This window comes from Symphodus melops (assembly GCF_947650265.1).
Source record: "Symphodus melops genome assembly, chromosome: 19".
Classification (NCBI taxonomy): Eukaryota; Metazoa; Chordata; class Actinopteri; order Labriformes; family Labridae; genus Symphodus; species Symphodus melops.
Genome location: NC_136709.1, coordinates 17,433,842 through 17,461,074, shown reverse-complemented (window position 1 = coordinate 17,461,074; position 27,233 = coordinate 17,433,842). Strand labels below are relative to the sequence as shown.

The 27,233-nt window shown below is 39.2% G+C and overlaps 3 protein-coding genes across 13 annotated transcripts in view; all 3 read right to left on the bottom strand.

Annotated features, from left to right (window-relative positions):
• Nucleotides 1-711: 711 nt before the first annotated feature.
• Nucleotides 712-8,728, bottom strand: eif5a2 (eukaryotic translation initiation factor 5A2). Of its 2 annotated transcripts, none has more exons than XM_079369380.1 (5): nt 8,619-8,728; nt 7,537-7,704; nt 7,293-7,397; nt 4,232-4,369; nt 712-3,914 (listed from the first exon to the last, which is right to left on the bottom strand). In XM_079369380.1, the coding sequence occupies exons 2-5, from the start codon at nt 7,696-7,698 to the stop codon at nt 3,852-3,854; spliced, it is 468 nt and encodes a 155-aa protein (XP_079225506.1). In that variant the 5' UTR covers nt 7,699-7,704; nt 8,619-8,728; the 3' UTR covers nt 712-3,851. The 2 variants fall into 2 exon arrangements, with proteins under 2 accessions (XP_079225506.1, XP_079225507.1); XM_079369381.1 differs by lacking the exon at nt 8,619-8,728 and adding an exon at nt 8,315-8,552.
• A 3,151-nt stretch (nt 8,729-11,879) lies between these two features.
• On the bottom strand, nt 11,880-18,048 carry slc2a2 (solute carrier family 2 member 2). The gene is made up of 12 exons (XM_079370204.1): nt 17,809-18,048; nt 17,257-17,352; nt 16,634-16,842; nt 16,263-16,387; nt 15,232-15,347; nt 14,979-15,141; nt 14,423-14,529; nt 14,019-14,099; nt 13,617-13,721; nt 13,402-13,503; nt 12,425-12,628; nt 11,880-12,296 (listed from the first exon to the last, which is right to left on the bottom strand). Exons 1-12 carry the CDS (start codon nt 17,821-17,823, stop codon nt 12,102-12,104), a joined length of 1,518 nt encoding a protein of 505 aa, XP_079226330.1. The 5' UTR covers nt 17,824-18,048; the 3' UTR covers nt 11,880-12,101.
• Nucleotides 18,049-18,363: 315 nt separating this feature from the next.
• The window catches only part of tnika (TRAF2 and NCK interacting kinase a), a 65,957-nt gene continuing 57,087 nt past the window's right edge, over nt 18,364-27,233 (bottom strand). For 6 of the 10 annotated variants that reach the window (XM_079369001.1, XM_079369003.1, XM_079369006.1 and 3 more), the window contains 11 exons: nt 27,060-27,209; nt 26,706-26,802; nt 26,393-26,569; nt 26,134-26,277; nt 25,586-25,720; nt 24,847-24,947; nt 24,494-24,643; nt 23,611-23,628; nt 22,011-22,170; nt 21,197-21,336; nt 18,364-20,927 (listed from right to left, as the gene is read on the bottom strand). In XM_079369001.1, coding sequence (XP_079225127.1) covers nt 20,844-20,927; nt 21,197-21,336; nt 22,011-22,170; nt 23,611-23,628; nt 24,494-24,643; nt 24,847-24,947; nt 25,586-25,720; nt 26,134-26,277; nt 26,393-26,569; nt 26,706-26,802; nt 27,060-27,209 — 1,356 coding nt within the window. In that variant the 3' untranslated portion in view covers nt 18,364-20,843. Of the gene's footprint in view, nt 20,928-21,196; nt 21,337-22,010; nt 22,171-23,610; nt 23,629-24,493; nt 24,644-24,846; nt 24,948-25,097; nt 25,165-25,585; nt 25,721-26,133; nt 26,278-26,392; nt 26,570-26,705; nt 26,803-27,059; nt 27,210-27,233 lie in introns of those variants that run through there. The other 4 variants (XM_079369004.1, XM_079369002.1, XM_079369009.1 and 1 more) reach the window with 2 other exon arrangements.

Sequence of the window (27,233 nt, the reverse complement as noted above, 5' to 3'; positions counted from 1 at the left end):
TCAATATGATGGATGAGGTTCCTTTTTTGAATGAAATAAGACTTGCATGTTAACAGACTTTTGTTGGCTGGGGCGGCAATCGGTCTGTATGGGATCAGAGGGTCTGATTCAAGTCCTCTTATAGTTAAATGTCAATAAACACATTCTCTTGATGTATTGCTGTGAACTTTAGATCAGTCATTTGTGTCACAGTCAGGATCTGTATTAACCTCAGTGATCGCTGACTTTTCACAGGGGTGAGACTTCAGAGTCCATGCTCTAAAACTTTCAGGACACCAAAACAAATTTCACACTACATAAAAGTTCAAGAAGTTTTCAAGTGTTGCGAGTCTTCATGCTTATCCTGAGGTGAACTAACCTAATTTTGTATTTGTACATTCATTACTCACATATGTAGGGAGGATATCAAGACACGTTCTAAATAAATTGATAATTTGCTTGAACTGGTAACACTATACAAACCCGCAGCATTTTTTCTCATCTCAGGGCAAAATGAGGGCTGGACTCACAACCAAGTATTTCTTTAAGAGCTGCATTTATCCGTCCAAACATGCAGCTACGCCAGGCTAGTAAAAGGGACTGGGCCCTTTGGGATCAGAACTGAGAAGGTTCCAGAAACATTTCATCAATGCAAAATGTGAAAAGAAAAGAAAAAGAAAAAAAAAAAAAAACTAGTTGAATCTGGATAACAGACAGACGAGTAGTGATTTCTTTTTTTTTCGAGGCAGCAGCCAAACTTTAATTAGAATAGAGAAGACAGAAGCCCATGTATTGTATCTTTATGCATCAGATGAGACTCGAGGTCAAATTTCCCAAATAAACTGTTGCTAACAAATATCAAAAGGGAAGAAGAGACCCAGTGTCAGTCTGTGGAAACATCCTACAAACGTTCACTTGCAAAAACATAAAAGGATACAGAATTATAAATTCACCTTTTCCCTGTTTTAACAATACAATACAATACAGGTGGTTTTAACATACAATTTAAACAGTTCCTTGCAAGACAAACAAAAAGCAGAGTTAAGAGAAAATGACAAGTCTTCGTTGAGGCGCCAGAGAAGAGAACGGAAAAGAAAAATCTATTGGACTCATGTTATAAGCTTCACCGTCCACACGGTCAAAGTAACACATCTCCTAAACACTTTCTTTGAAGCCCTGAGATTATTTGCCCTTCAGAATCTATGCGAAACCATCAAGGACAGGGCCACCTCTCCAATACTGTAAACATTCTTCCTAATTATATCAAGAGGACATTCCCGTTTCTCCATGTTTCAGGGGATCGCAGACAAGATGCAATTGTAATAAGAGCTACGTACTTCGGAGCTTAATAACTGGAAAGAACAGTAGGCAAGAAAAGGGTTAATATTGATGTAACAGACATGTCACAGCCTGTCGTACATATGGCTTAAGGAAGACCGTTATCTTCAGTTACAACTGTGGAGATGGAGGGGGGGAATAGTTTGACATTAGACTGAGCAACAGAAAAATTTGCGAGAGCGAGCTACGCGTTAAAGAAGCACACTTGTTTACATAATGGCATGTTTGCAACAACAACAACAAAAACCAGTGTTGCCTGTAACTAGTTGAACTTATTTGCAGCATTTCTTCCATTTGCATACGATGGGTTAACTTGAACACACTTTGGGATCAGGGAGAGATGATTCATGGAGACGAGCAGGACTGTCACCACATGCTCCCGTTTGCCTCTGATTGTCAGCCAGAAGACAAGTTTCTACAACACTGCTTCCTTACACAACGAGTTTGCTGGTCTAATGCTTATCCGCTCTACTTAAAAAGATATAAAACCTTTAGAATTAGTAAACAGTTTTACAGTATAACGGCTCCAAAGTACTTGTGTTGTGCTGTTGTACGACCAGTGAAAATCTGAGCGTTAGTTAGAAAGCCAGAGCTTCTAACTCAGTGTTAATCAGGACAATACAGCACAGTGAAGATGGAATGATGTGAAACAAAAGGAAATGTAGCGCTCGAGCCACAAAATAACATTCAGTGGATTACTTTGGTGTCTCGATGGAATGAAAGTGGACTTTTAAGTGGAATGGAGTGAGAACAAACATAACAGATCGGCTAACTTTAAGGCTAGACACCACACTTCTTAACCAGTTACATCTTCTGGTTATTGTCAATCTGACGTCACAAACGTGTTACACCTCCCTCATCCCTCTCTCGAACGTGTAGCTTCAGTTTCTTTTTTAACACGAGCACACGTTCATGAACAGATGTAAATTGGAAAAGTATTGCTACGACAGGTGTAGGAGGAGTAAAGATCGTGTAGCTCCTTGAAGGCCCTTAAGTAGGAAATCTAACACCATTAAAAAAAAAAAAAAGAATCTAAGTAAGTCATTTGCACAGTGGGATAATAACTTAATTAGGCTTCTTCTCAAGCGTCAGTCCAAATGCTCAGTTAGAAAAACCAACACAGAAAAAGAAAAAAGCTCAGACTGCAGCGCTTCAAAGATATTGCTAATAAACTTCTAATATTTTTACGGTTTGTATTTTAAGGAAGGAGGTAGGGGTGAAAACTGACCACCTGCATGCCAATGCAGATTCTACAGCAACCATTAGGCATTCTGATTTCCTGAAATACCCGATGTTCCCCGACGACAGTTTCTAGTGTATGTAAACGTAGACAACTACAACCAATCATAATTTATTAATCATCATGAGCCATAATCCAAAAACTCTAACACCCCCCGCCCCCACCCCCAACTGCACAGACCCACTAAAACTCTATTAATTCTTACAGCCACCCTCCTCAACACACAACCAAAATAAGAGCTAATTTCTCACACTCATGTTTGGAAACCAGCGATGGAATGGAGAGCTCGATGTGGCAACATCTTCTGAAGCTGCTTCCACTTTTTCAATCCTCAGAACTCGTGTTTAGCATCTTGATGAAATATTAGCTTTCTCAGAAGCTTCAAATACAAATTGTTTAAAGACCATAATAGCATAGGTTTGACTTTTTTTTTTTTTTTTGTTCAAACAAGGTCTTTTGCTAAACTTTTTTCAGCTGATAAAGGCCTCGGGTGAAAGAAACTTTGATAACATAAAAGGAGAAAGTCCCCCCCCCCCACCCCCCTGCCTATGCCTGTTACGCCTCAGAAGGCAGCGTTCCCCCGCTACAAAAAGCTAATCTAATTGTGACCTGGCTGGATGCAGTAGAAATCTTGTGTGATTTGAGATTGAAATGCACAGTAAATTCAATGTTGCCTTCGACATTAATTCAGCTGCTAAGGCAGGTGTAGAAAAGTCAATTGTAAGTGTGCTTGTGAATATGTTTGAGTTTGGAGATGCACAAATGTATATTCCATCATTATCACCAGTGAAGTGAAATCTCTCTTTTGTCAAGTCTACGAGAAGAGCTGGAGCTGCTCAGGTCTAACGTCAGCCAGCAGAAATAACACATTAAGGGGGAGAATTTAAGATGCAAGCATTGTTCAGCACGTCCGCTGTAAACAAGCTCTAAACAAACAAAAAGGAATGACTTTAAAAAGCAATGCACACAGAGAAAAAAAAAGGCATTTCCATAGTCTAAAAAGAATGTTATGAATTGCTGGAATATTTTTTTAAAATTCCTGGAATTATATCAGTAACCACAGCAAAGAGAAGCTTTGATGGCTAAGGGTGGATAAGGTCACTGTTTGAAGAGAATGCTGGTCGGCCCTGAGCCTAAGGTGCAGCTGATGAAGCTGACCCAGTCCAGTTTCCAGATTTCATTTGACCAGCGGGGAAACTGTGGAGATGTGGGGTGAAGGCCATTAACTTTGGTGATGCTTCGAAGCTGTAGTGGCTCATTGGAGTGGGACGTCTCCAACGCTGTCCTGGACTTATTAAGAAGTCATGCCTTTGGTGGCGATCACTTCCTCCTGTGATACAGCTTTCAACACAGACACCTGGGAAGGGAAGAGAAAACTATGAGCTCCAGTTGAACAATCGCACTAGCGCTGTCACGGTGGCGCAGAGCAGTTTGTGCTATTATCGCTCCCGAGCTCATTTGTTTGTGAATCAGAGGTCACAATCAAAACAATCTTGCCGGTCAGTCACTATTTGCGAGGAGAGACCTAGGATAGGATGCTTTTTCACAGATCTTCCTGGTGCAGATTTTATAAATGGCATCTTCTGAATGAGCTTCTAAATCATCTAGAGAAGCAGTCAAGAAGCGTTAAAGGGTATAAACCTTCTGGAGTACGAGACGGTTAAACATACTCACCATAAGACATTCCCCATTCGTGAATCTCTTCTCGATATCTTTGCCCACGTCATTGTCTGGCACTTTAAGGTCCTCTCTGGTTTCTCCACACTCACCCATCAGGGTCATGAAACCATCTGCAGAATCTAAATCACAAAGCTGCAAATGGAATCAGAAAAAGAGCAGAAAACAAAGTTAAACTTAGAAAATATAAAGCATGCTTTTCAGGGGAAAGGAGATTTATTACCAAAAGCCTGTTAGCTTACTTGTAGGTTAAATGTCTGAGTAATGTAAACTGCTAAAAAAACCACACAAAAAAACAAAACAGACAATGTAGAAAAGAAAACTAGGCTAACTAAAGGGTCAAGCTACACAAACTAATTCTAAACTGTAACAAAGAGCAAAAGCTTTTCTGTAAGTGACTGCGTCCTGCTGTACACGCATGCTCCATTCAAAGTCACAGTTGAACTGCAGCACACAAACCTTCAAACCCAGAATATAAGTGGCACGCTACTCAAGACTCGCCGTGTTTTTAAAGGTCTCCGAGAGAAAAACAAATATGAACCCACTTCCTGTGTGACGATTTCGATTGTGTTCAGCGGAGTCTCCAGCGTGTAATTCCTGTACCGCTGTGTTTTTTTCAGTTTTGTCCGTTTTCATTTTGTGTACCGAGAACGGTACAGTTGCTGAGCTTTCAGCCTGCAGTGAAAGTTGGGAAGCACAGACACGAGCTCTCTGTCCGACACCCGCTGGTCTTAAAAATTAACGTAAGACTCTTTCAACCAAAAGAGCACTCGACAAGGTTTATTTACAGAACAATATGCCACTGTTTTCTGTAAATGCATGTGAAAAAGCTAGACCGGTCTGTCACTGTCTTTCCCAGGTCAGCGTACAATCAGCTTCCAAGCACAATGAATGGGTATGCATTTTCTTATACTGCATCAGGCGCGCGCAGTGAAGCGTCTGCTGCACCTGCCATAATGACGGTGCGTAGCATTTTATACTGGTATATTGGTCGCACCAGTGTATAGGATGCTGCCAAACTTAAGATGAAAAAATAGGTATTAAAAGTGTGTCTTATACACTGGATTTAAAAGGTAGCCATGTTTATTACAGATTTTTCTTCATTAACTTTTTGGGGTCTACCCACGCAAAACACACGCAGTAGGCCCTTCATAGTACAAGCATCCTCGTGTACATAATGCCAAGAGAAATCACATCGAGTAAAACTGAAAACTTGTCATTTCAGTTTTTAAAGTTTTTGAAAGAGGGCTCTAAATTAAAAACAAACATTAAAAAGGACTTAATGATTCTCTACTGCTGAGCTCGCCACTAACGGCGTCCCGTCGTAAAACAATTGTTTGGGACGAACCAACATTTTCCCCGGGACGAAAGGCATTTGTTGTTCCTTAACTACTGTAACTAAGTAAATGAGATGCCAAACCACCAGCTTAATACAACTCGGCGCATCTCCTCGCGCTATATAATGATACATCTATTTTATTTATTGTGTGCGAGAGCTAATAGATCCATCAGTCCATCTATCACTTCATTCACAAACAGCGCGACGTCACTTCTAAACAATAGCCTGCCGTGCTGTTGCGCTCCATTACCAGCTTTCATCAGACTGTAGCCAAATATGTAATTAATCCTGAACATTCCCGTCTTTTCCGAAAACAATGTCCCGCACAGGCACACGGTTAGCTGGGAGAGCAGCGCTAAAATGCGTCCTCGAATTACTCCCGGAGAAAGCACAGATTCATGGCGCATATAAAAGTCAGTGACAGAGTTAGATCATGATAATACGGACACGTAGAAGAACAGACTGCCACGGTCATGCTGAAAGTTTTGAAACGGAGTGTAGTCAGTTAAAAAACTCCACACGGAGCTGATCAGACTGAATTGATCAACGTTGAGGGAGAAGTTCACGTCTGTCTATCTGCAAACATATGATCATGTTTTCATGCCTGGCACTAAAATATGTGAAGACGATCAGAGACACTCAGTGCGTTTGTGACAACATGTGAGCAGGTTTAACCTGTGATGTGGGCTGACGCTAACACGTCCTCTCTCTCTCTCTCTCTCATTAAAGCCCTGACATCAGGGCAGGTACAATAACCTGTGTCATGGTTTCTGTAACTTGTATAGCAATAAGAACAAAATGAGTACTCTCAAAAACACTGAAATACAAAATATAACTATTGATGTTTTCTTCTGTAATGTGGTACATTTCATTATTTCCATGTGCCAACATGCAGTTTGCAATGACAGACTTTGTGTTTTCAATCTGTAACCTGTCGTCTAATCATTTTATCTTTAGTGAATTCTGAAAATTCCCACCTGTCTAGAAGCTGCAGGACAAAAGAAATTGTTCAGCTCTGAAAATGTCATTTAAATAACTAATGCACCCAACGTGCATGTCAATTATCAATTTACCTGATATAAATGTGTTTTTCGCGTCCTATATTATAAAATGCAAGGGTTTATATCATAATCAAACTCATACTAACATTAACAGACAAACAAAATTTAAATTTCTCAGTTCAAATTTACTTCGGGGAGGTTGAAATAGTTTTTCAGGACAATTCTGGGACGGTGTCGAGAAAAGTTAGTCTGGAGCCCTGCTCTACTGGATGGATTTTTACATGGTCAATTACTATTTGTTTATTTAATTTTTTGCCCAACAGCATGATTCAAACAAATGAGGTTAAACACCACTGTCCAACCACTGTTTCTCTTCCCAGGACTAAACCAACTATTTTTTCCTCTGGTCGAGCCTGTTTAACCAGTTCAAAACTTTTTAACTGTTTCACAACTGCCAAAAAGACAGCTCAGCTCTGACTCATGCGACACGCCCATTTAGCAATTAAAGCACTTTTTTTTAATTCCTTCTTCACATTTAATCTATATAATAAGGCTCAAAGAAACCCAGTAAATTATGGAAAAAGGATGAACTGTTGTTCTCAACAGTACATTAAGACCTACTAGAGACCAGGGATACACTTTCGGTTTCAGGACCAACTCAAACACAGCCTTTAGTGAACTCTGGGTTTTAAAAAGCCATTAAAGAAGGACATCTCACCTGATAGTCTCTCCTTGTTACATTTGGAACATCCATGTTATGGGTAGAGGGGCAGATATCTTCATATTTCTTCTGGGTAAACAGGTCAATGCCAACGAGGTGAACCTGAGAAAATCCACAAAGGATAAGATCGCGCTTTAGGGGAAGTAAGTATTTGAAGTAACTTGTGAGAAAATAAAATTTAAAAAAAAGTCACACACACACACAGGGCTTAAAGAGACCTGCATGTGGAGTTTTTTTTAACCTTGGCATGTCCATGCTTGCCAGTCTTGGAGGTAGACATTTCAACGATCTTGCAGGGACGCCCTTTCAGCATAACAAGGCCATTCTTCCTCAAGGCAGAGCATTGCATCGGGTAGGTATCGGAGGCCCCGGACTCCGCAGTGGTAAAATCCTCATCTGCCATGATTGACTACAGGCCGTTTAAAGTCAGCCGGGAAAGAGAAAAATACAAGAACAAAAACATGTAACTAACAGTAAGCACGACTTAAACTTTAAATAAGGAAAATCAAATGTATTAAGTTTGTAACTGTGCAACACAGATTATTAAAACACAAACATAGGAGTCAGAGTTCAACCAGCTGCCGGAAATCAATGGAGTTGAACACCTTGTTCTGGAAAAGTTTTGCATACGTGGTCATGCTTCAACTTCTTTCAAGGAAGTCAACAGTGTCAGGGTGTAAAAGCCTTATAATCAATGAAGGCAAAGGAAAGGGGGCGACTAAAAGTGTTTCATGACCCATTGTTCGACGGCTACTGAAATCTTCTCAAGCTGTAGTTTAAAACATAGTACAATCCCCCATTAGCATCGGAAAGCTAATGCATAAGACTGCGCTGTTTTTCCACCCCCGTCATCGTTTTGGAGTGTCGTTCACGTGTTGTCCGAAATAACCACGCTAGCTAACGTAAATGGTTTACTGACTTTATTTAATTATCTAACAATAAGCCGACTGCGCTAGATAGCTTAGCCTGAACAGCTAGCAAACATTATAGAAAATAAGGCTCACCGGCTCCAACTTTACCTGGAGCCACTAAGCTAGCCTTGTGAATGTTTTCCCAGTCATCGTTAGCTTAGTTAGCTCGTTGCTAACACGACCCACACCCATTGATAGCTAGTTAGCTGACAGTACAGATGCTAACGTTAGCTCAAGTTGCACTGAGCACCGTCCCGCTGTTTAAGAAGTTATTTATTAACTACGCAGACCGCAAATAGCTCCACGTAATGGATATAGGTTTAAAAAGACCCCATCGTCAACAATCGTCGGATAATTTAACGTTATTCCCCGTGTGACAATGTTACTTTGAAAGCCTGTGTGTTCAGCTTACCTTGTGTCTTCCTTGGACCAAAAGAGGGAGAGTCACTTCGGTGTCGTAAAGCTTTTGTTATGCAGGAGGAGTAGACGGGGCAGGTACGAGCTCTGTGACGTGGGTTGTCATGGTGATAGTAGGTTGTAGCGTTGACATGACATAGCATTTAACATGACAGTGTTAAGGTGCTAAGGTTAAACAATTCTTTGGTATTTAAATGCAGGACAACAAAAAACAAAACGGGAAGACATAATAGGAGCATAATATAGGATAACGTAATTATTTTGGCCAAACATAGATTTTCGAAAGTCAAACCACGTTTTTTTCATGTTCATGACTGGATTAATATAATATATATATATATATATATATATATATATATATATATATATATATATATATATATACAAGCTTCAGAAATAAACCAAAGTTTACAGATTTTTATTCCATATTATATCTCATTTTTCATATTCATTGTTCATTAAGTCATGCTCGGTCTGTAACAGGCTATTTGTTGTACATTGTCATAACTGTAAACATTAAAAAGATTGAGGGGAAAACAAGGTTCAAATGTGGTTATTAAAGATGCTAAATCTGTAGCCCCCTGTCCACCAAGCAGTCCAGTTTGGTTCAACAGCCTACAGTTTCGTCCTGTTTGGTTTGGTAAACCCTGGTCTAAGCCAAATTAAGATGTAGCGTGTCAGCTTGATGTAATAGTGTGACTTCATAGCAGTCCAACACAGTGTAGCCCACTATAATAAAGTTCAACAAAGAAGAAGAATGGGAAACGGAAAACAAAACAAAAAAGAAAAACCTTGGCACCCAACAGAAGGGTATCAAAAAAGTATTAGGCTACGGTACAGATCCCTTATTTTGGTACCATTCCCAACCTTTGACAGAAGAAATGCTAATGAACCGAGCTAAACTAAACCAAAGCTGACCACTTGGTGGAAGCACACATGCACAAACAAAACCTGTGGACATGCATTAGTGGGCTACTATGCAGGAAGCGCACCAAAGTGGTTGGGGGTTCGGCCTTGCTCAAGGCACTCTGGCAGTGCTCGGGAAGTGCCCTGGCACCTCTGCAGCTATAAGAACAACTTCCATATTTTGGAAGTTGTTCCCCCCCACCCAAGTCTCTACAGACTGAGCTACTGTCGCCCCAGTGGTATTAGTTTTACCTTTTTATTGCTGCTATCCATTTTAATTTGCTCTTAGCTCTTTGAGTTTCTTACATCATCATAAATCTTTGGTGCTCTTGGTCTCTGCTCGTGTTGGGTTTATATGATGGCTCTTCTGATGGTTCTTATGATGGGTCAATGGCAATTGCAATACAGTATGTCAAAGCACTTTGTACACCTGTGTACTGAAAGGTGCTATAAAGTTATTAGGTGTTGTATAATTGTTAAGACAGACTGTTTGATGTAAGAGGGTCTGTCTTTGGATGACCTGTATGAACGCAGAAAACATTTTACTCTCAATCATAGTCATTGTCTGCTTTCAGTCAATGGTGTTATTGGATCTGGAGTCCACTGGCATAATTAGATGCAGTTACCACAAACAGTGCAACAGTTATTAAATTGAAAAGGTGTTGTTTCCTTAAAGATTCCTTGAAGAAATAAACCACATCAACTGTTAAACCCTCAGTGAAAATGTCAGACTCTATGAGACAAGATTTCTCCTCTTTAACCCAAAAGTCCACCACTGAAATATTTCTACTGGGTCCTAATTTCACAACAAACTTCTTTAAATTCCGTATAATAATAATAATAATAATAATAATAATAATACATTTTATTTGTAGCGTACCTTACATTTAAAAGAAAATCTTAAGGTGCTAAAAGTATTCCTACCATAAAACGTATACTGAAATTAGCTTCCGAACAAGAATCTTCACAGGGGAAATCAATAATTCAAGCAAAGTGACAAAAAGCAAAGGCTTATGATTATTTATCAAGACAGAAATGCAGCTGTCATTATTTATATACAGACAGAGATATCAGTAAGTGCTTACCAAACATCCTACAGTCGAACAAATACTATTGGACACTTCAGTAAGAGATAATATATAACAGCTTTTGGCCACTGAGGGGCAGCAAAAACAAGCTGTGAACACAACAGTGACTTGGGAAACTTCATAGCATCCAGAAAATCTGACTGACACAGCCAGAGCAAAGTTAAAATTCAAATGTAATAGTGTATTTGGCTTCTGGTTTCGACCAAGTGTGCACTACTTTTCTTGATAGTGTCATGCAAACTTTCTGTGTGAGTTTGTAAAACTCCAACAGCAATCTGGCAAAACATAGTTCAAATTTAAATAAAGTATTTTTGTATGCATTCTCCTGGGCCACTACTGTGATACAGTTATTAAAACAGAAGTGTCGAGGTTTTGTGTTTGATATAAAAGAAAAAGAAAACAAATATTTATATGTATACATTTTTCACGCGACCTCACATGAGTCACGTCTGCCTCCCACTCTCGCAGTCAGAGAGCAGCGAGGTATGATGTGAGAGGTCAAAGCGAAACATGGTTCAGATTTAAATTAAATGTATTTTTATACCTGTGCCACTATTGCAACACAGTTATTAATGCAGACATGTTAGAATGCAAACTTTAGATTAGAATGCAAATTGTAATTGTTTGATTTAAAACAAACAAACAAAAAAAATAAATAATAATAATATATATATATATATATATATATATATATATAATTAATTTTTTTCATGACCTCTCCAGACCCCGCATCACGCCTTTCCTTCTACCGGCGCAAAACAACACGAAGTGCTCATCAACTAAAAATTGGCTAATTCTATTGAGTTGGATCATAGTTGGATTCATTAAAAACTCTCTTAAATTTAGAATTAGATAAATATAAAGATTGTATTTAATGCAACCAAAATAAGCAGATACTATCTTAAGCATTTTTGTTTGAAAGTTACTGCAGTAATTCCCACAAAATCAAACGCATTTATATTGAATACATTTTATCAGATATATTAAGTTAAATATACATGACTACAGAATCATTTATTGCAGTGTGAGTGTTCAGTGGGATTTTGGAGCTGATTTTATGAAGACAGCTGCCTGCTGTTGCTCAAATGACTATAGAAACATGTAATGCAAAAAAAAAGCAAAGACAGTAACGTTCAGTAGAGGTGATGTCAAATTTAAAGTTATAAACAATGACTTGATATGTTTCAGCTGAACCTTTCCAATACAAATGAGACCAATATTGATAACGGTCACTTTAACCACAATAATACTGCATATTAAGTTTCGATAATGATTCCAGGTAAACAACACTCCATATAATGGACATGTGTAGCTGTCATAATGTAAATCAGAACAAAAGTTTTGTAAAAATGTGAAATTTAGTTATTAATAATGATTACAATACTATAGGTATGAATGTTCATATCACATTTAAAATACTGTCAGATTTAAAAAATGTTCCTAAGCATAACAGATCCTACAAAGCTGCACATAGCATAGTCTTTTCAGGCATCTGTAGACGTTTTGAGCTGCTGCAGTTCAGTGGCATCTTTGGGGCTCTTCTTTCTTCTCTTTTGGAAGACAGCAGCAATCTCCTCAAACGTTTTGCCTTTGGTCTCAGGGACACGAAGGTAAGTAAACACAGTGAAGCCGAGAAGCAGCACGGCAAACAGAACAAACACATAAAAACCCAACAAGTTCTAGAAGGGGAAAGAAAAAGAAGGAAACGACGGTATGAATGATTTTCGGTGAATGAGGCAAATACATGCAGACAGGTACGCAAGTGCGTAATTCACAAACGTTTACACTGTGTGTCTCTTCTTCATACCTGTATATAGGGAAAGGTCATGCCTACGATGAAGTTGCTCGTCCAGTTGCAGCAGCCAGCGAGAGCGATGGCTGCCGGTCGAGGTCCCTGGCTGAATAGCTCAGCAACTATGAACCATGGAATGGGACCAGGACCAATCTCGAAGAAACTCACAAAGAGGAAGATAGCTGCCATGCTAACGTAGCTCATCCAAGAATAGTCACTCTGGAGGAGAATATTACATCAGTCAGGAAATAAATAAATAAAAAAAACCAACAGCCAACTTTTATTGTCGTATGACAACTAATACTTGTTGTAATTGTGAAATGACTATTTGGGGGCAACTGTGGCTCAGTGGAGTTGTCCTCTCTCATATCGGGTGGGGGGTTTGATCCCCAGCTCCTGCAGCTGAGCAGCTTGGGCAAGAAACCTAACCCAGTTGGTCCTGCTGCTTCGGGAGCAGCATGAGAATGTGTATGAATGGGCTTCGCTGATTATAATTGACACTTGACATAGCACATGATGTAGAGTAGAATAAACAGTTTCAGACCAGGCCACTGAATCGGGCTGTCCCATAATGGTAGTGCAGTTAAAGATGCCTAACTAGTCTTAAAGGCAGGGTTGGTCATTTTGTTCAGAGGCATTTTTTAGATTTTGGTTGAAATTATCTTTAGGTCCTGACAGACATTAACAATTTATGTGGCCTGAAAAAGAAATGAAGAAAATAAGTCATCTGCAGTAGTTGTAAGCCTGTAAAAACCTTGACCAATGTCTGCCATGAGGTACCAATTTGATGAACCAATCGAAACCTTCTTGTCTCCCTGCTTGTTCTCGAGCCCATGCATGCATGAGCCCTCACTCGCAGCTTGAGCTGAGGTCCACTTCTTGACCAGTGGCACTTGTGCATGTACAGTAAGTGGCTTTTGAGGGAGCACAGAGGGGAGGGAGTGGGTGCAGACGAAGCATTGAGGGAATACCACTTTTCTTTTTGATCAAACCTGGAAATTGAGGCCCACGGTCATGGCAACAGCACAGCAGCACATTCCTCCAAGACCAACCAGAGTCAGAGTGCGCCTGCCAGCTCTGTCCACCAGTGCAACCTAAAACATACAGTAAACTGTTCGTCGGCGATTCGGTTTGCAAATGAAAAAAGGGAACACAATTATTTGGTTGTGTTTTGTGTGTGTATTAATCAATGAACATGTTCACTCACAGACACCAGTGTGAAGACTGTGTTAATGACCCCAACACCTATAGTGGCATAGACTGGCTGATCCACACCAGCTTTAGTGAAGATATCCGTTGAGTAATAAAATATCTTCAAGAAAACACAAGAAGTTTTTCAGTTAGTGAAATATAGAGAAGACCCTTGTGTTTGCTTTGCTAGACTGGTGTGATAGGAAGGTTAACTAGATTGCAGAACAATATCCACCTTGACTTTTAAGAAACAAATGTCACACCTCAAAACATGTCCGACTGTATTCTCAAACAGTAAAAACAATATTTCCTCTAAGTTCATCATGTCGTCAGTTGATGCCAGGATTTAAATTCATCTGCAACAAACTGAATAAGAGCAAATGAAAGGCAGAGTCCAATCATCCAATTTAGCACTTACTGCATTGATGCCAGATAACTGTTGAGAAAGATGCATCATGAGGGCAACAAGCAGCTGCTGTCTGTACACGGAGGAGCGGATCTAGAGGAGAACAGAAAAAAAGAGGGTGCTAATACCATCCATAACTATTTTTTTATTTGTAAAAGTCTGCAACTATCATGTAACTACTATAGGCAAAGACTCATTTAACTAATGTTTAAATAAAGACTATGATAACATGACATTTTCAGTGTACTTTGGTTACTGATTATGTTAAAAGGTTTAGAGGAATGCCTGCACTTTGATTGTTAATAGTATATTAGGATTGTTGCAGTGGAAGATTATATTTTAAAAAACCAAATAGTGATATTTTATATAGTTACAATTAGCATTATGTTTCTAGAAATGAGAGTATAGGGACTTACCAAGGAAAGAATAGAGACCCTGTCCTCCCTATCTGCCTCCTCTTTCTCTTTCCTCATCTCCTCCAGATCAGCAGATGGATCATAGGCCCCCTTTAGACGATGAAGACCTGCAACAAAACAGAAGATCAAACTGTCTGCGGTAATGACTTTTTGAAAAACGGAAGTTTTCAGGCTATTTTTTCCCTGAGTTGTTTTAAGGGATTGTAAAAAGGCTCTATTTCAAGTAAAATATTGCTTCCTGGACAGGACAGTGGTCAGAGGGAATGACGTGGTAAAGGAACACCAGGTTTTGGATTTTGGCAGACTTTGGACTGAGGCAAAGTCAAGGCTAGGCTATGCTACTAAGCTGCTTGCTATCCTAAATGGGAATGGTATTGAAGTTTAAATCAGCAATCTGCAACAAAGCTAATAATTATACTTTCCAATATGTTGAAATACTGCATTCAAGTAATGTATATCCTGTATGTTGTAGATTTGGTATTAACTGAGCATTAAAAGTGTAAAAAAAGAGTTTTACAGGGACAAAATAAGGACACTTGCTGTATGTTGTTCGTACTTTTTCGAGCCTCTTGTTCCTGGCCCAGTAGAATATAAAGGTAGCGTGGGCTCTCAGGGCACAGAGGCAGCAGAAGAGACTGTAATACTGCCGGAGCTCCAGACAAACCGAGCAACAGGGGCCACATGTCATCATTACCGAGCACAAAGTCCAAGCCTATTACCTGAAACAATGCAAATTCAAACAAACACAGTTAGTTAGTCACATTTACTGGATGTTACACAGTGTAATTCTGTAATTTGCTGCATCTTACCTGACTAAGTAGAATTCCAACAACAATTGCCAGCTGATGTATTGTTCCCAGAGCTCCTCTGTAAGCTTTGGGGGCAATCTCCCCGATATACATAGGCACTAAACCAGATGACAACCCTGAAACACACACATCACAAGCTAAACAACAAACTAACATTTACCTGTGACTTGACAACAGACAAAGGATTTTTTTCTTGTACACTTGTGTAATATAGGTCAAATTTATCTTTAAATTTAAAAAATGAGCTTAAAATAGGGATGAGAGTCATGTGACAACTCACTATACGGTTTGCTATGGCTACACGGTATGGTATGGACACGATGCATTGCAATGTGGAACATTCTACATGGCCCACGACAACAATAATGTTACCATATTGCAATTTTGCGATAATCTGTATAATGCAAGACAATCACTAAATGATACATTGTTTTTTGGGAGTGACTTTTGTTCAAGTTACTCTCAAGCATGTCATGAGCGCCACCATCAAACAGGTAGTGAAGGCTGTTAAGAGTGCCATATAGCTTTTTTAAATTACATTATCTAAATTACATTTGGCACCAGAGATATCATCATTTTCAAAAGTCAAGCTCACATATAGTCAGTGATGATTCCAGTCTGTTGGGGCCCTATGCAATTACTAAATTAGGGCCCCTCCAACCACCAATATGTCTGCTCTGTGTTCGGATGCTCTTTATCATTTGTTTTGCTCACTCCCAGACAGATCATTCCTCGTTATTTTCCTTCAGTTAACTGTAATGAAGGAGTAACACCTGAGATGTTAAGCAGGGCAGTACAGTTGTCAGCCTTGGGGGGCTCTTACTGGCCTGGGGCCCCAAGTTAGTTAGCCTACCTTGCCTGTTGACGCCTCTACAGTGCCTCTAAATATAGTTCAGTGTCAATATTCTGTCCCACTCCTAGCTTTGTAAAAAAGAAGTAATAGCATTTTCTATAGTTCTAACTGTTTTTTATTGTATTTTTAACTGAATTATGTGACATATTAAAGATGAAAAACACATGCTTTACTGTACCACAGTAAAAGCCCATAACAGCACGGCCGGCAATGACCATGAAGTGAGGTTTCCACATTCTGCAAAGACCCATCAGAAGTCCAGCTGCTATCGCCAGAACATTGACCATTAGCATGCCCTTAACTCTGAAAAATAGTAAGCGATAGAAAAGTGTAGTAGTAGATTGAATGTTAAAAAAATGTCTCTGTATCTCTGCTCCAATATTTTTTTTATTTCAGTGTGAAATAAATGTTTTATTTGAGTCACTGAAAAAGAGTAAAACAAACAAGTGATAAGCAATTTCAAGAAAAAGTAAAAAAAGATAAAAAAAGATGCATTTTTGCCACCAAACTTTTCATTGTCACGATTGTGTCATTATTTCTCCTTCTCACCTTCCTTTCAGGTCTCCTATAAATCCCACCAGGAAGGAGGACAGCATGCCACCAATAGAGAAGATCGCCACTGATAGTGACCAGTACATGATCACCTGAGGATGCGACCCTGCTTCGAGGAACTCTCCTTCCTCTGTGCTGTTTACTGACAGGACAGCCGACCTCTCTGACCAAACACCCAGCGACAGGCCATAATTCTTTTCAATGACCTATTAAAAAAAGATGTGTATTGATCATGAATACGTATCATCATGACACTCAAAATGATGCACAATACAGAGCTGAAACGTTGGACAAATCTATACAATAGACCTTGAAATAGCTTGTGTAAAGGTTTACTTTCTGTGCAGTGACAAAAGGAGCTGTTCCTTGGTATCTTAGACTATTTTTTTTCTGCTTTTGACGTCCCGCACTTTGAATTGCCTTGTTGTTGAAATGTGCTATATAAATAAACTTGCCTTGCCTTCCTCTCGTGCTGCAGAATAGTGAAACTGAAGATGCACAACTATGTCAGCGATTTCAGGAAGTGACTCTAGAATTGTTTATATGGACTTTCTATTTTGTTTCCAACAATCAGTGTGAAGACAAAGAGACAAAGTCCGTGTGAAAAAAAGATCCTTTACCTTTTGTGGAGCGTTGATGACTCCAAGGCTGTAGCCATACTGCAAAGACCCCAGAACTGCTGTAAACACTGAAAAAGCCAACGTACCTGATAGCTGCTGCAGATACACACATGTGGACAAACATACAAACAGAATTGAACATGCACAATACACAATCAGGGAGATCTGTAACTACTTGCATATACCAGATTTTAATTTTTGTAATTAACATAATCTGTTTCTGTTTTTTTTCTGTTCTTTTTTCTTCGTCTTAAGAATGCTTAAACACAGAAGTTTCAAATGTTCCTTCAAAATTAACAATTTTTGGATTTTGGATTTGCTTTGAAGAATGAGATATTGTTATTGCTGACGTCCGGATGACTATGCAAATACAGATAACACTGATGACACTAACACAACATGTTTCAGTTTCAAATTTCAGCTGTTTTTACAGTTGTGTCAACAGCACAGTGATCATCTCCCTGTTGGCACATTTTACCCACATTATAAAAAACATATAAACTCTTTTTATTACATTTTTCTATTGCCAGGCATTGCCTAGAATGCGCTTACCTTCCCCGACTCCATGATGGGTCCAGAGTGTCAGCCAGGAGGTAATGATCAATGAAAGCTGCACGCCTGATCACACTGTGTCCACTCACTGACTAAAACATACATGCACATAGGTACAGGCGCACACTTTCCAACACTAACTGAACACATGTGAAGCGGGTCGACCGTGACTTCTACATGTGAGCAAACACACACTTTTGCAAGGAAGGAATAAATTGATGATAAAGGTGAGGAAACAGTCTGAAATCAACACATGACGAATCTTCATGCTTTTACATTATGGAGTGTAAAATGCTGTATTTTACACTCCATTTTACACTCCACTTATTAAAGGTTTCTTAAATTAAAACAACATAGCATACTTTTCTCCACAGATTCAAAATTTTATCTTTTCTTACAAATAACGGGGCTCACAGAGTATTTTCTCTGTCATAGCACACACACACTCTTGTTAATGATACACTAAGAGGTGAGCAAAGTCTGAGGGTCGCCGATACGATGTGCACACTTTCAAAAAGAGACGAGCACAAAAAATACAACACAACCGAACAGGCGTAATGTTCTAGTTTCATTTATTTCTCTCTTACATCATCTCTTTTACAAAACAAATAAAATCCCCAAACATGACATTAGTAATGCTCTTTTAAAATAAAGAAAATGAGAAACAGAGTAAAGAATACAGTGTTTGTCCAATCTTTGCAAAGAGAGTCCTCAGTGTAATGACGCGTCAGCGTTTTCCCGTGGGAGGAGTCCTAATGGACCAACATATTCATAATGCCCCCGTTCATACATTTGCTCTTTAATGATACACACGGATGCATGTGCGCACACACACACACACACACACACACAGACACACAGACACAGGGAAGACGGTGGTTTCTTCAGCTCAGCTCTTTATTGCTAAAATGATCACCTGCATCCTGTAGCAGATCGTAACTTTGAGCTGCACAGGAAGCTACTGTATGGATGTGTAAAAAGCGAGTCATTGAGAATATAAAACTTTAATAATTTAAAAGAAAAAAAATATTGTGTTGTATAATTGTGGAATTAAGTGTTTTTTTGTGTGCATTACTTTATGTTTGTTAACTGAAGGTCAAATCTACAATGTACTCACCAGAAAAAAAACTAACCTGCATTACAGTGCTCTCCAACATGGATGATTATGCATAAACTAGTACTACTTCAATTCAGTGTTAATGACTGAGCTGTACTACATATTTCAAAAGAAATTGGTGAGGTTTAATCTGTTACTCTTTGAAGAAAAAAATAAATCAGGTCAGATTTTTTTAACACCATCAGCAACGTGTTTTAGAGTGAGATAACAACAGAAGAAGAACGTTTTAGGCAACCAAATCATTAATCAGAACACGAGCGATTACCATTTGGCCTCCGTTTTTAGTTTTGCTTACATCATGCTAGGCACTGTACAAACAGTTAGGAGCCCGAAAAAAATCCCAAGAACCAAACGGTAAGGAGCGCAATTCAAAAAGGACAGCACAGCGTTCAACAATGAATGCTCCTACATGCACACGGTATTCAGCACAGCGGCGTGTATCCTGCTGAGGTTGTGTTCAGGATACGCTGTTTTAATGCATATTTTTTTTATCCCTGCAGCAACATGGCTGCATGCACGAATACTGTGTTAAAGAAGAAAAAAAAAAGTAACACTCTCCAGTAAATTAACTTCTTATATTGCCTATTGTTTCAACGCTTGGTGTTCAAATACACCACCTCATGAACTCCATTCTCAGAAGATAATATCAGAAACCTGCTTGTAAACACACTTAATGTGGCTTCGATCGGATGAAAGTAAAAGTTCACACACAGCGACTGAACTACTTGACTGTTTTTTTCCGGACGTTGATTTATTTTTTTTTAATCCCACTTTCATTCAGAATTGATTTCAACGGGACTCATGTCAACACCAAGTCACACACACACACACACACACGTTCACATTTATGCACACGCTCACAAACACACTCTTGATTTCATAGACACGCAGATGTGCTGTACATTTCATCAAGCTTCATAGACTGACTGACGCAGCCACGTAGAGAGAGAGAAAAAAAAAAGAAGATTAATGAACAGAATGACGCTCTCATTGTTCATTTAATATTACAGTAAATCTGATGCAGCACCTTCAGAGTTTAAAAACAGGGGGATGAGTGATGATGATAGAAGGAAGGAAAAAGGATTTTAAAAAAAGGGAGATGAGACAGAGCAGTGATTTGATCTTAAAGGGACACAGACATAAGCTTTGCATACTTTTACACCCGCCTATGACGGCAGAGTTTCTCGCAGCATCTCTATCAGCGATATGCCATCGAATTAAATCACAATTCAGTTTACTCAGAACGACAGTGAGAGGAGGATGAAGAGGGGAAGGTGGTGGAGTAGGAGGGAGAGAGAAAATCAATCAGGCTGTCTGCCATCCAGAATACATTTGTCCTCCCCTGCTGTCATATTCGGAAGAATACATTTAAATTCATATTAAATCGCATTCATCTTTTTCTCCGGCCTCTGAGTTGTAATTCTCCCACACACGCCAGATACAAAGTGAGACAAGTGGAGCACATGGGTGTGTCAAAGGATTGAAAAAGTGATGACTAGATCTACAAGGATGTACAAAGGGAGCAGGGGATTAAGAGAGGGTTAGAAAAAGAACAGAGACAGGGGGAGTCAGGTGGAATACTTGAACGCACCAGACAATGAGGGGAAAGAGTCACAGACAGAGACAGAGAAAGTAGGAATATTTGGAAAGTCAGTGGCACCAGTCTGCCAGTCAGTTGATGGCTTCTGCATGACCCGGAATAATCTAGAGTAACACGTCTCTCTATATAAGTCTTTGTTATTTTTCTCTATAATCACTTTTTTTTCTCTACACGTTCTAAGTCTCTCCGGTGTTTAAAGAGTTCACTTGTGGCCTCTCGGTCGGTCGGATTCCTTTCGTGAGATGTGGCGCAGGTCCGAGGTGTGTCGCTGGGCCGGCCAATGGGAGAGTGAGGCAGAGTGGACAGCGGTACGACCCATCACCAGTTCATCATAGAGTTTCTATTGAGGGTCATGAAGAAAACTTGGCTGCTACCTCCTGAACGCACCGATGCAAAGAAAACCTAAAGAGGGAGACACATCATAAACATTTACAGTCATCTGTTTAAAGAGATAACTTTAACAACTAGAATAAACACAAAAAACTGTGTAACTAACAGATTATAAACGTTTGTGTTTTTCCACAGAGGCAGAGATGCAATTAGGACTATTCGGTAGAAATCAAGACAAGAGCAAGTTAATCATTTTTCTAATTCATTGCACAACATCGACTAATAGATAAGAGTAATAAAGAATCAAAGAGCTGCTATCCACTGTTTGTTTTTTTTATTACCTTGTCATTCCGCTCACAAAGGAATTTGAGCCTCTGAGCTCTCTTGTGCATAAAGACTCCGTCCAGATGACCCGTCTCCACTGAGCGGATCTCTATGGCTTTCTCACCCCAGCCCATTATCTGATTAGAATGGATATAAGCTGAAAAACAAACAACAACAGTAAGCCACACTGGAGAGAAAACAAATGAACAGTTTTAAATATCACAGAGTATGCTATGTAATAACCCAGAGCATACGAATCCTCAATACAGACTTAAGTTGCCTAAAAACTGGTCGCTCTAAAGGTGTAATATTCCAAGTTTCCACATGAGGGCAGTAGAAAACAAGATATTAAGTATGTTTTCCCGATTGAAACTTTTCTTTGACACACACCTTCCTGTCTGACTCTCAGCCCTTGGTTGCCCACTCCTTTATCTCTCTCCACGTCTTGCAGTCTGACTTTTCATTTTTAATTTACTGTTGATGAACTCTATCCATTTTTCTTCGCCCCCCCATTCCTTTCCACAAAGCAGAAATTGAAGCCCTCCTTGTGAAAGCAGATGTTATGAACTGATTTGTGAATGCAATTAAACCTTCAATGAACTCCCATTAGTGGATTTTCTAAGAACTCTCAACACGTTTGATTTAAATTGCAATATCAGCTCTGATATTGGTATTAGCATGATTCATTTTAAATGACAAAGTTGGTGGTTGCATACCAAGAGCTTTGAAATGACTGTTTTTCTATGATTTTAAAATCCAGAGTTGATAAAAAAGAAACAAAAAAAACAAAAAACATTTACATTGAACAAGAAACACGTTTTTGAGACATACCAACAGAGGTAGGCATCTCTCCCCATTGTAACACCACGTCCTTGGTGATGCGACCATATGTGTTGACGTAGACGCCCTCATCCTCGTAGCACAGCAGCATCTCCATTCCATCAGTCTTGGGAAGCACCACGATGGCATGAGGTGTAACCTGGCTCTGGATCTATGACAAATGCACACATGCAAACATTTTAGAGGCTTTGATTGAATCTGACACATTTTATCATAATCTACATTAGATTAAAATGTCCCAAAATGATCTATGACAAATACACACGAAAACATTTTAGAGACTTTGATTGAATCCGACACATTTTATCATAACTCTACATTAGATTAAAATGTCCCAAAAGGATTCATCATGGGAATTAAATTCAACAGAATTCGGCTGGCACTCAGCCTGCATTCTGTAATCCTCTAAAGAGCAAGTCTGAGGACGTTGACCAGGCTGCGAAATATCAGACGCACGAGTTGATCAAAAGGGTCAGACTGGCTTTTTGAAAAGTCCTCCCACCTCTAGAAACCATCCCTCTTCACCATTTTCACATGGCAGCCATTTTCTACCGAAGGTCATAATATTGTAAAAATATTTACAATAGTACTTTACTGCCTCTTTAGCAGCTCAATTTTCTTTTTTTTTTTTTTAAAAGGACGGACACCAAGTCAGGCTTTTTGGTACACACAGAATGATAACTTTTACCTGCAGTAGCCAACAGCTAATCATATCCTATAAACTCTGCTAGCAAAATTACACTGTAATGATAACGGCAGTTTGAAAAAATTAAGTAGAAAAGGTTTTATTTTTCATAACAACAAAGGGTTAATTAGCTTTCCAAAATGTTAGCAAGCTAATAATGATGTTAGCTTAGTGTTAGCAATTGACAGTAATAGGAGTTAATTAACATATTGTTAGAAAGCCAGCTGTGATTTTAAGTTAGCTAGCTGTATGCTTTTAGTAAGTAACAGGGATGTTAGCTAAAGCTAATGTTAGCAAAAAATGTGTCATAATCTAGCACTGACTTAGCTGCAGCATCAGACATGTTGTTAAACATTAAAATGTTCCTTATTCATTGCCGTTTCAGTTGGTCAACACTCAGATGATTACAATATGGCAAATTATATCCAAATTGACAAACTACATCAAGAAACATTAAACATATTAGCCTCTCTTCCTGAGCTTAATGTCTGAGGAAAACAGGCCACCATTTCATCATGGTGAATTATTTGTGCCAGCAGTCTCCTCAGTCTTCTCAGGTTCCAGGGCGTATAAAGGGTCACATCAGTAAAAGGAGTAGGCTAAGTGATATACAGTATGAAAAAACTCATCTTAGCCCATGAGAAACTGTATTTATTCTGAAATGTAGCATTCATGCTTACACTTTTCTATTATTATCACTATTATTATAATAGTGAAATGAAGTCTGTATGTCTCCGTTGGGTAAGATGAATTTATTCATTCTACAGATTTCTAGGTGGATGATCTGTTGATCTCTATTCTAATGAACAGTAGCACACAGTGACACGTGTGCCTCTGTGCATCCACTGTGGGGTTTCACTAGAGATCTAATTGGTCTAATCTAAAGGGTAGATTGTAGGATGTCACCTTCAACGCTTTGGCACACTGGAAGAAAAATTGGCAGGGAAGGAGAGAGAAAGAGGAGGTATTGATTGAAGGCAAAAACTGTATTAGACAATCAACTAAAGAGTTAAAGAAAGGTTGAATCATCACTGTGATCTCAGTGTTTTCAGTCATTAAACTGATCACAAACAACATATTGCGTGTCCTCGCAGCTATATGTACTGGTTATTTACTGAAATATTGCCACTAAATCATGAATTTGGGCTGACCTGTCTTTGGCCTTTATTTGAGAAAAAGCACAACATTTTGGAAGCCATCATCAAAACAACTGATCTGTATGCAAAGTGATTTGCATTCAAGCATGCAAACTGGTGGTTTGCTATTCCTCTGTGAGTGATTCAAGTGAGAATTATGACTGTGTGAATGCTGCAACATAAAGAAAAGCTTGACTTATGGACAATAACGCTCATCCGGTTAATGTTGTTGCAACAGAAAATTTGTATATAATATTCTGTAATGAAAGTAATTTTGTAACTTTTTTAATTTAATCTCAACAAACTTAATTTAGACATCCCAAGTCCCAGTGCAGCATAAATAAATAACCAAAAAAAAAAGAACTTAAGTACCAATCAATCTTTTACTTGCACGACAGGAAATCAATCAAAAGGGGTCATTTGTCAAGTGATAGGCATTGTGTTCTTCGAGGCCAGTCCTCATGAGACATTGTGTGAGCCACTGCTGACCTTGGTAAAAAAGAATCTGCAGATAAGACTGTAGGATTTGGGCAACAAGGCAGACACTGATTTATCCTCTCTGATGTCCGAAACCAAGTGTGTATTTCTCTGTTTAATTCATTATTAATGAAAGAGGTGGAGTCGTACTTATTCAAGCACAGTCCTACACTTACATGTGAGGGGATGTAGATATCATAAGGGTTGCCCGAGTCCACGTCGATGACATGGAATCCCACGCTGGAGCCAAAGATAACTTTTAGCCTCTGCCCTTCCTCCACCGTCAGGTCAACCAGCTGGGGACGATGCTGCAAGTCAGTGAACGACTAGAAGAAAGGAAGAGAGTAGCAGACAGGGGGAGGAGGAGAATATAAGAGAAAATGGGAAAGCAGTCAAGGTGAAAATGGAACGAGAGGGAAACAAATATTGGAACTTTAAATGGTTTATCTGTGGTTACACAACAAAGTCTGTATCGATAAATGGGAGTACTTAGTATCCCTTTGTGTTAAGTATGTGCATGTTTCTGTACCTTAAAGGCCATGAACTTGTGGTAGGGTTTGGGAGCCCAGGCATAGATTTCCACAGAGTTCTTCAAAGCGATCACCAAAAACTTAATCCTCTCATATTTAACTGAAAACATGACACAGACACATACAGATGTTAGTCACACTTTGAATTTGAACTAATACACATGAACAGCCAAACCCTTTAACTTTGACAACCAGCCCCAGCATTCATCATTCACATTTGATTGTATTGACTATAATGTGGTACATGAACCTTTTTTGCTCCTCAAAAATTGGCACCAACTGCTACCTTTCCCTTCTTCCTTTCTCGACAAAATCTCCTGCATTTGGCAAGAGACGGAGAAGTCCGTGGGTTATAATAACTGGGTGCAATTTTTGCGGATCAAAACAAAAAGAATGAACATCCACATTTTGGATTGTACATCAATTTCTCTCAGCGGCATGAAGAATAGGTAATGACACCACATTTGAGAAACTGGTAGCAAAGGTGAAATACAGTCACTCAATTACAAACTGTTTCTGAAGCTTCTTAAAAAAAAATCTTATCCAAATGAACGTAAATACTGTTCCTGTTAAAGGTTAAGACATTAAAAAAACATTGTTTGTTACAGTTCAAATTAAAGAAATTTGGCTCAATCTGGAACAACAGGCCAAATCACAATGAATGCACCTAAATCCATGCGAAAGAAGAAAATAAAGGCTCATCTAGTTTGATAAAAATACAAACAGACAGATCCTTACCAACTTTATAATGCACACAGCCCTCCAGCTCCCCAACCGTGATCCAACCCTGCTTCTTCTCCACTTCTGGGTCGTTGTGTAATATTCGGTTCCTCAGCCAGGACAGGTAGTAGACACGCAACTTATTCTTTTTCCCTGAGGAGCAGCGACAAAGAAAGTGGGAGAGATGAGAATAGATTTCCTAAATAATTTAAAACTACTAGGCTGTTCACAGCAGATAATGGAAGATTACTTGACCATAGACCGAGATTACTTAGATTGTTACTTTAAATGGAATTTAAGAAGTGGGAGTTTTCAAATATGTACTTTTGATTTCTATTTAACTTGAAATAATAATGTTGCAACAATGTTTTATATGAGATTGATTTTTCTTAAACTTTATTTTAGGCTGTTATAATCTTAAGAAAAGGAAACACAAGCTGATGAGAGTTACACAAAGTACAGGACAGTATGATACGAGCTACATCTGTTGTTGTAAAAAAAAAAAAGGAAAGGGGTGTATGTCTTTGTTTACATACACAGTATGAGTGTGTCCGTGTTAGACCTACCAGATATGGTGACTAGCACGTTGAGACCCTCCAGGACGTCCATCTGTAGGAAGCGTCGTCTGGTGATAAGATTATAGACTTTGCCCTGTCCGCTTCTATCCAGCAGCATGAGACCATTCTCTGTCCCAACTAGGAGATTCACACCTGCAAGCAGTGCACAGACAAAAAAAAAAACGAGTAAGGAGACGCAGAAAGATGCACAAACGGCAAGATGGAAGGAGTCAGGATTAGTTGAAAGGTAAATGATGTTGGCTCCTACCCCAGAGAGCAGCGCACAGGATCTCAGAGTTGAAGCGTTTCTTGTATTTGCGGATCTCTGGTGTGTCACTGTGAGGTCTGATGTTGGTGGGGTTGACATTGACCACGGAGATCTTTCTGGCTTCGTTTAGTCGGGCCTGCTCCTGCTCCTGTCTCAGCAGTTCATTAGCGAACATGGCTGAGAAAAAAGGGAAACAAAATGTATGTAGGCACAGACAGTAATAAAACCCCTTTTTGCTGCCCTTAAATCTCTTTTGTTCCCAATCAGAAAGTTAGTGTTGCGTTAGTAAATGTGCGACCAAGTGCTTATTTACCCGCTGCCGAGTTCTCGTTGTCGTCGTCACTCGGGGAGGTTTGATAGACACGAGGATCAACAAATGGTGTGAAGGATGATTTGGATCCCACACCAAACTGTTACACAGAAAACTAACATTAGCTAACATTACTATTAACTAGCCAATATTTCTGTTAGCTAGGAAATGGGCCTTTACTATCATCTCTGGTAACACTATTGACCTTTAATGTTAGCTAGGTAGCGGTTGATTTTTTATGTATAAAGGAGAATGATGAAATTATACTGAGGATTTTTATTGGATTTTTAAAATAATTTTCACTCATCAAACTTTATAGTTTTTCGACATGTCGTAAAATGAAGGTTTATGACCTACCTCAGGCATCTCTCCAAGTTCCTGCAGGGCGGAGGTCGGTGTGGCAGAGGGAGAATTGCTTTGCTGCACGAGGTCAGGGAGGTTACCATGGTTACTGTGATTGCCAAATCCATTGCTCTCAGAGTGACCACCCCTCCTCCTCTCTTCTGCCTGAGAGATTTAAAAGATAAAAAA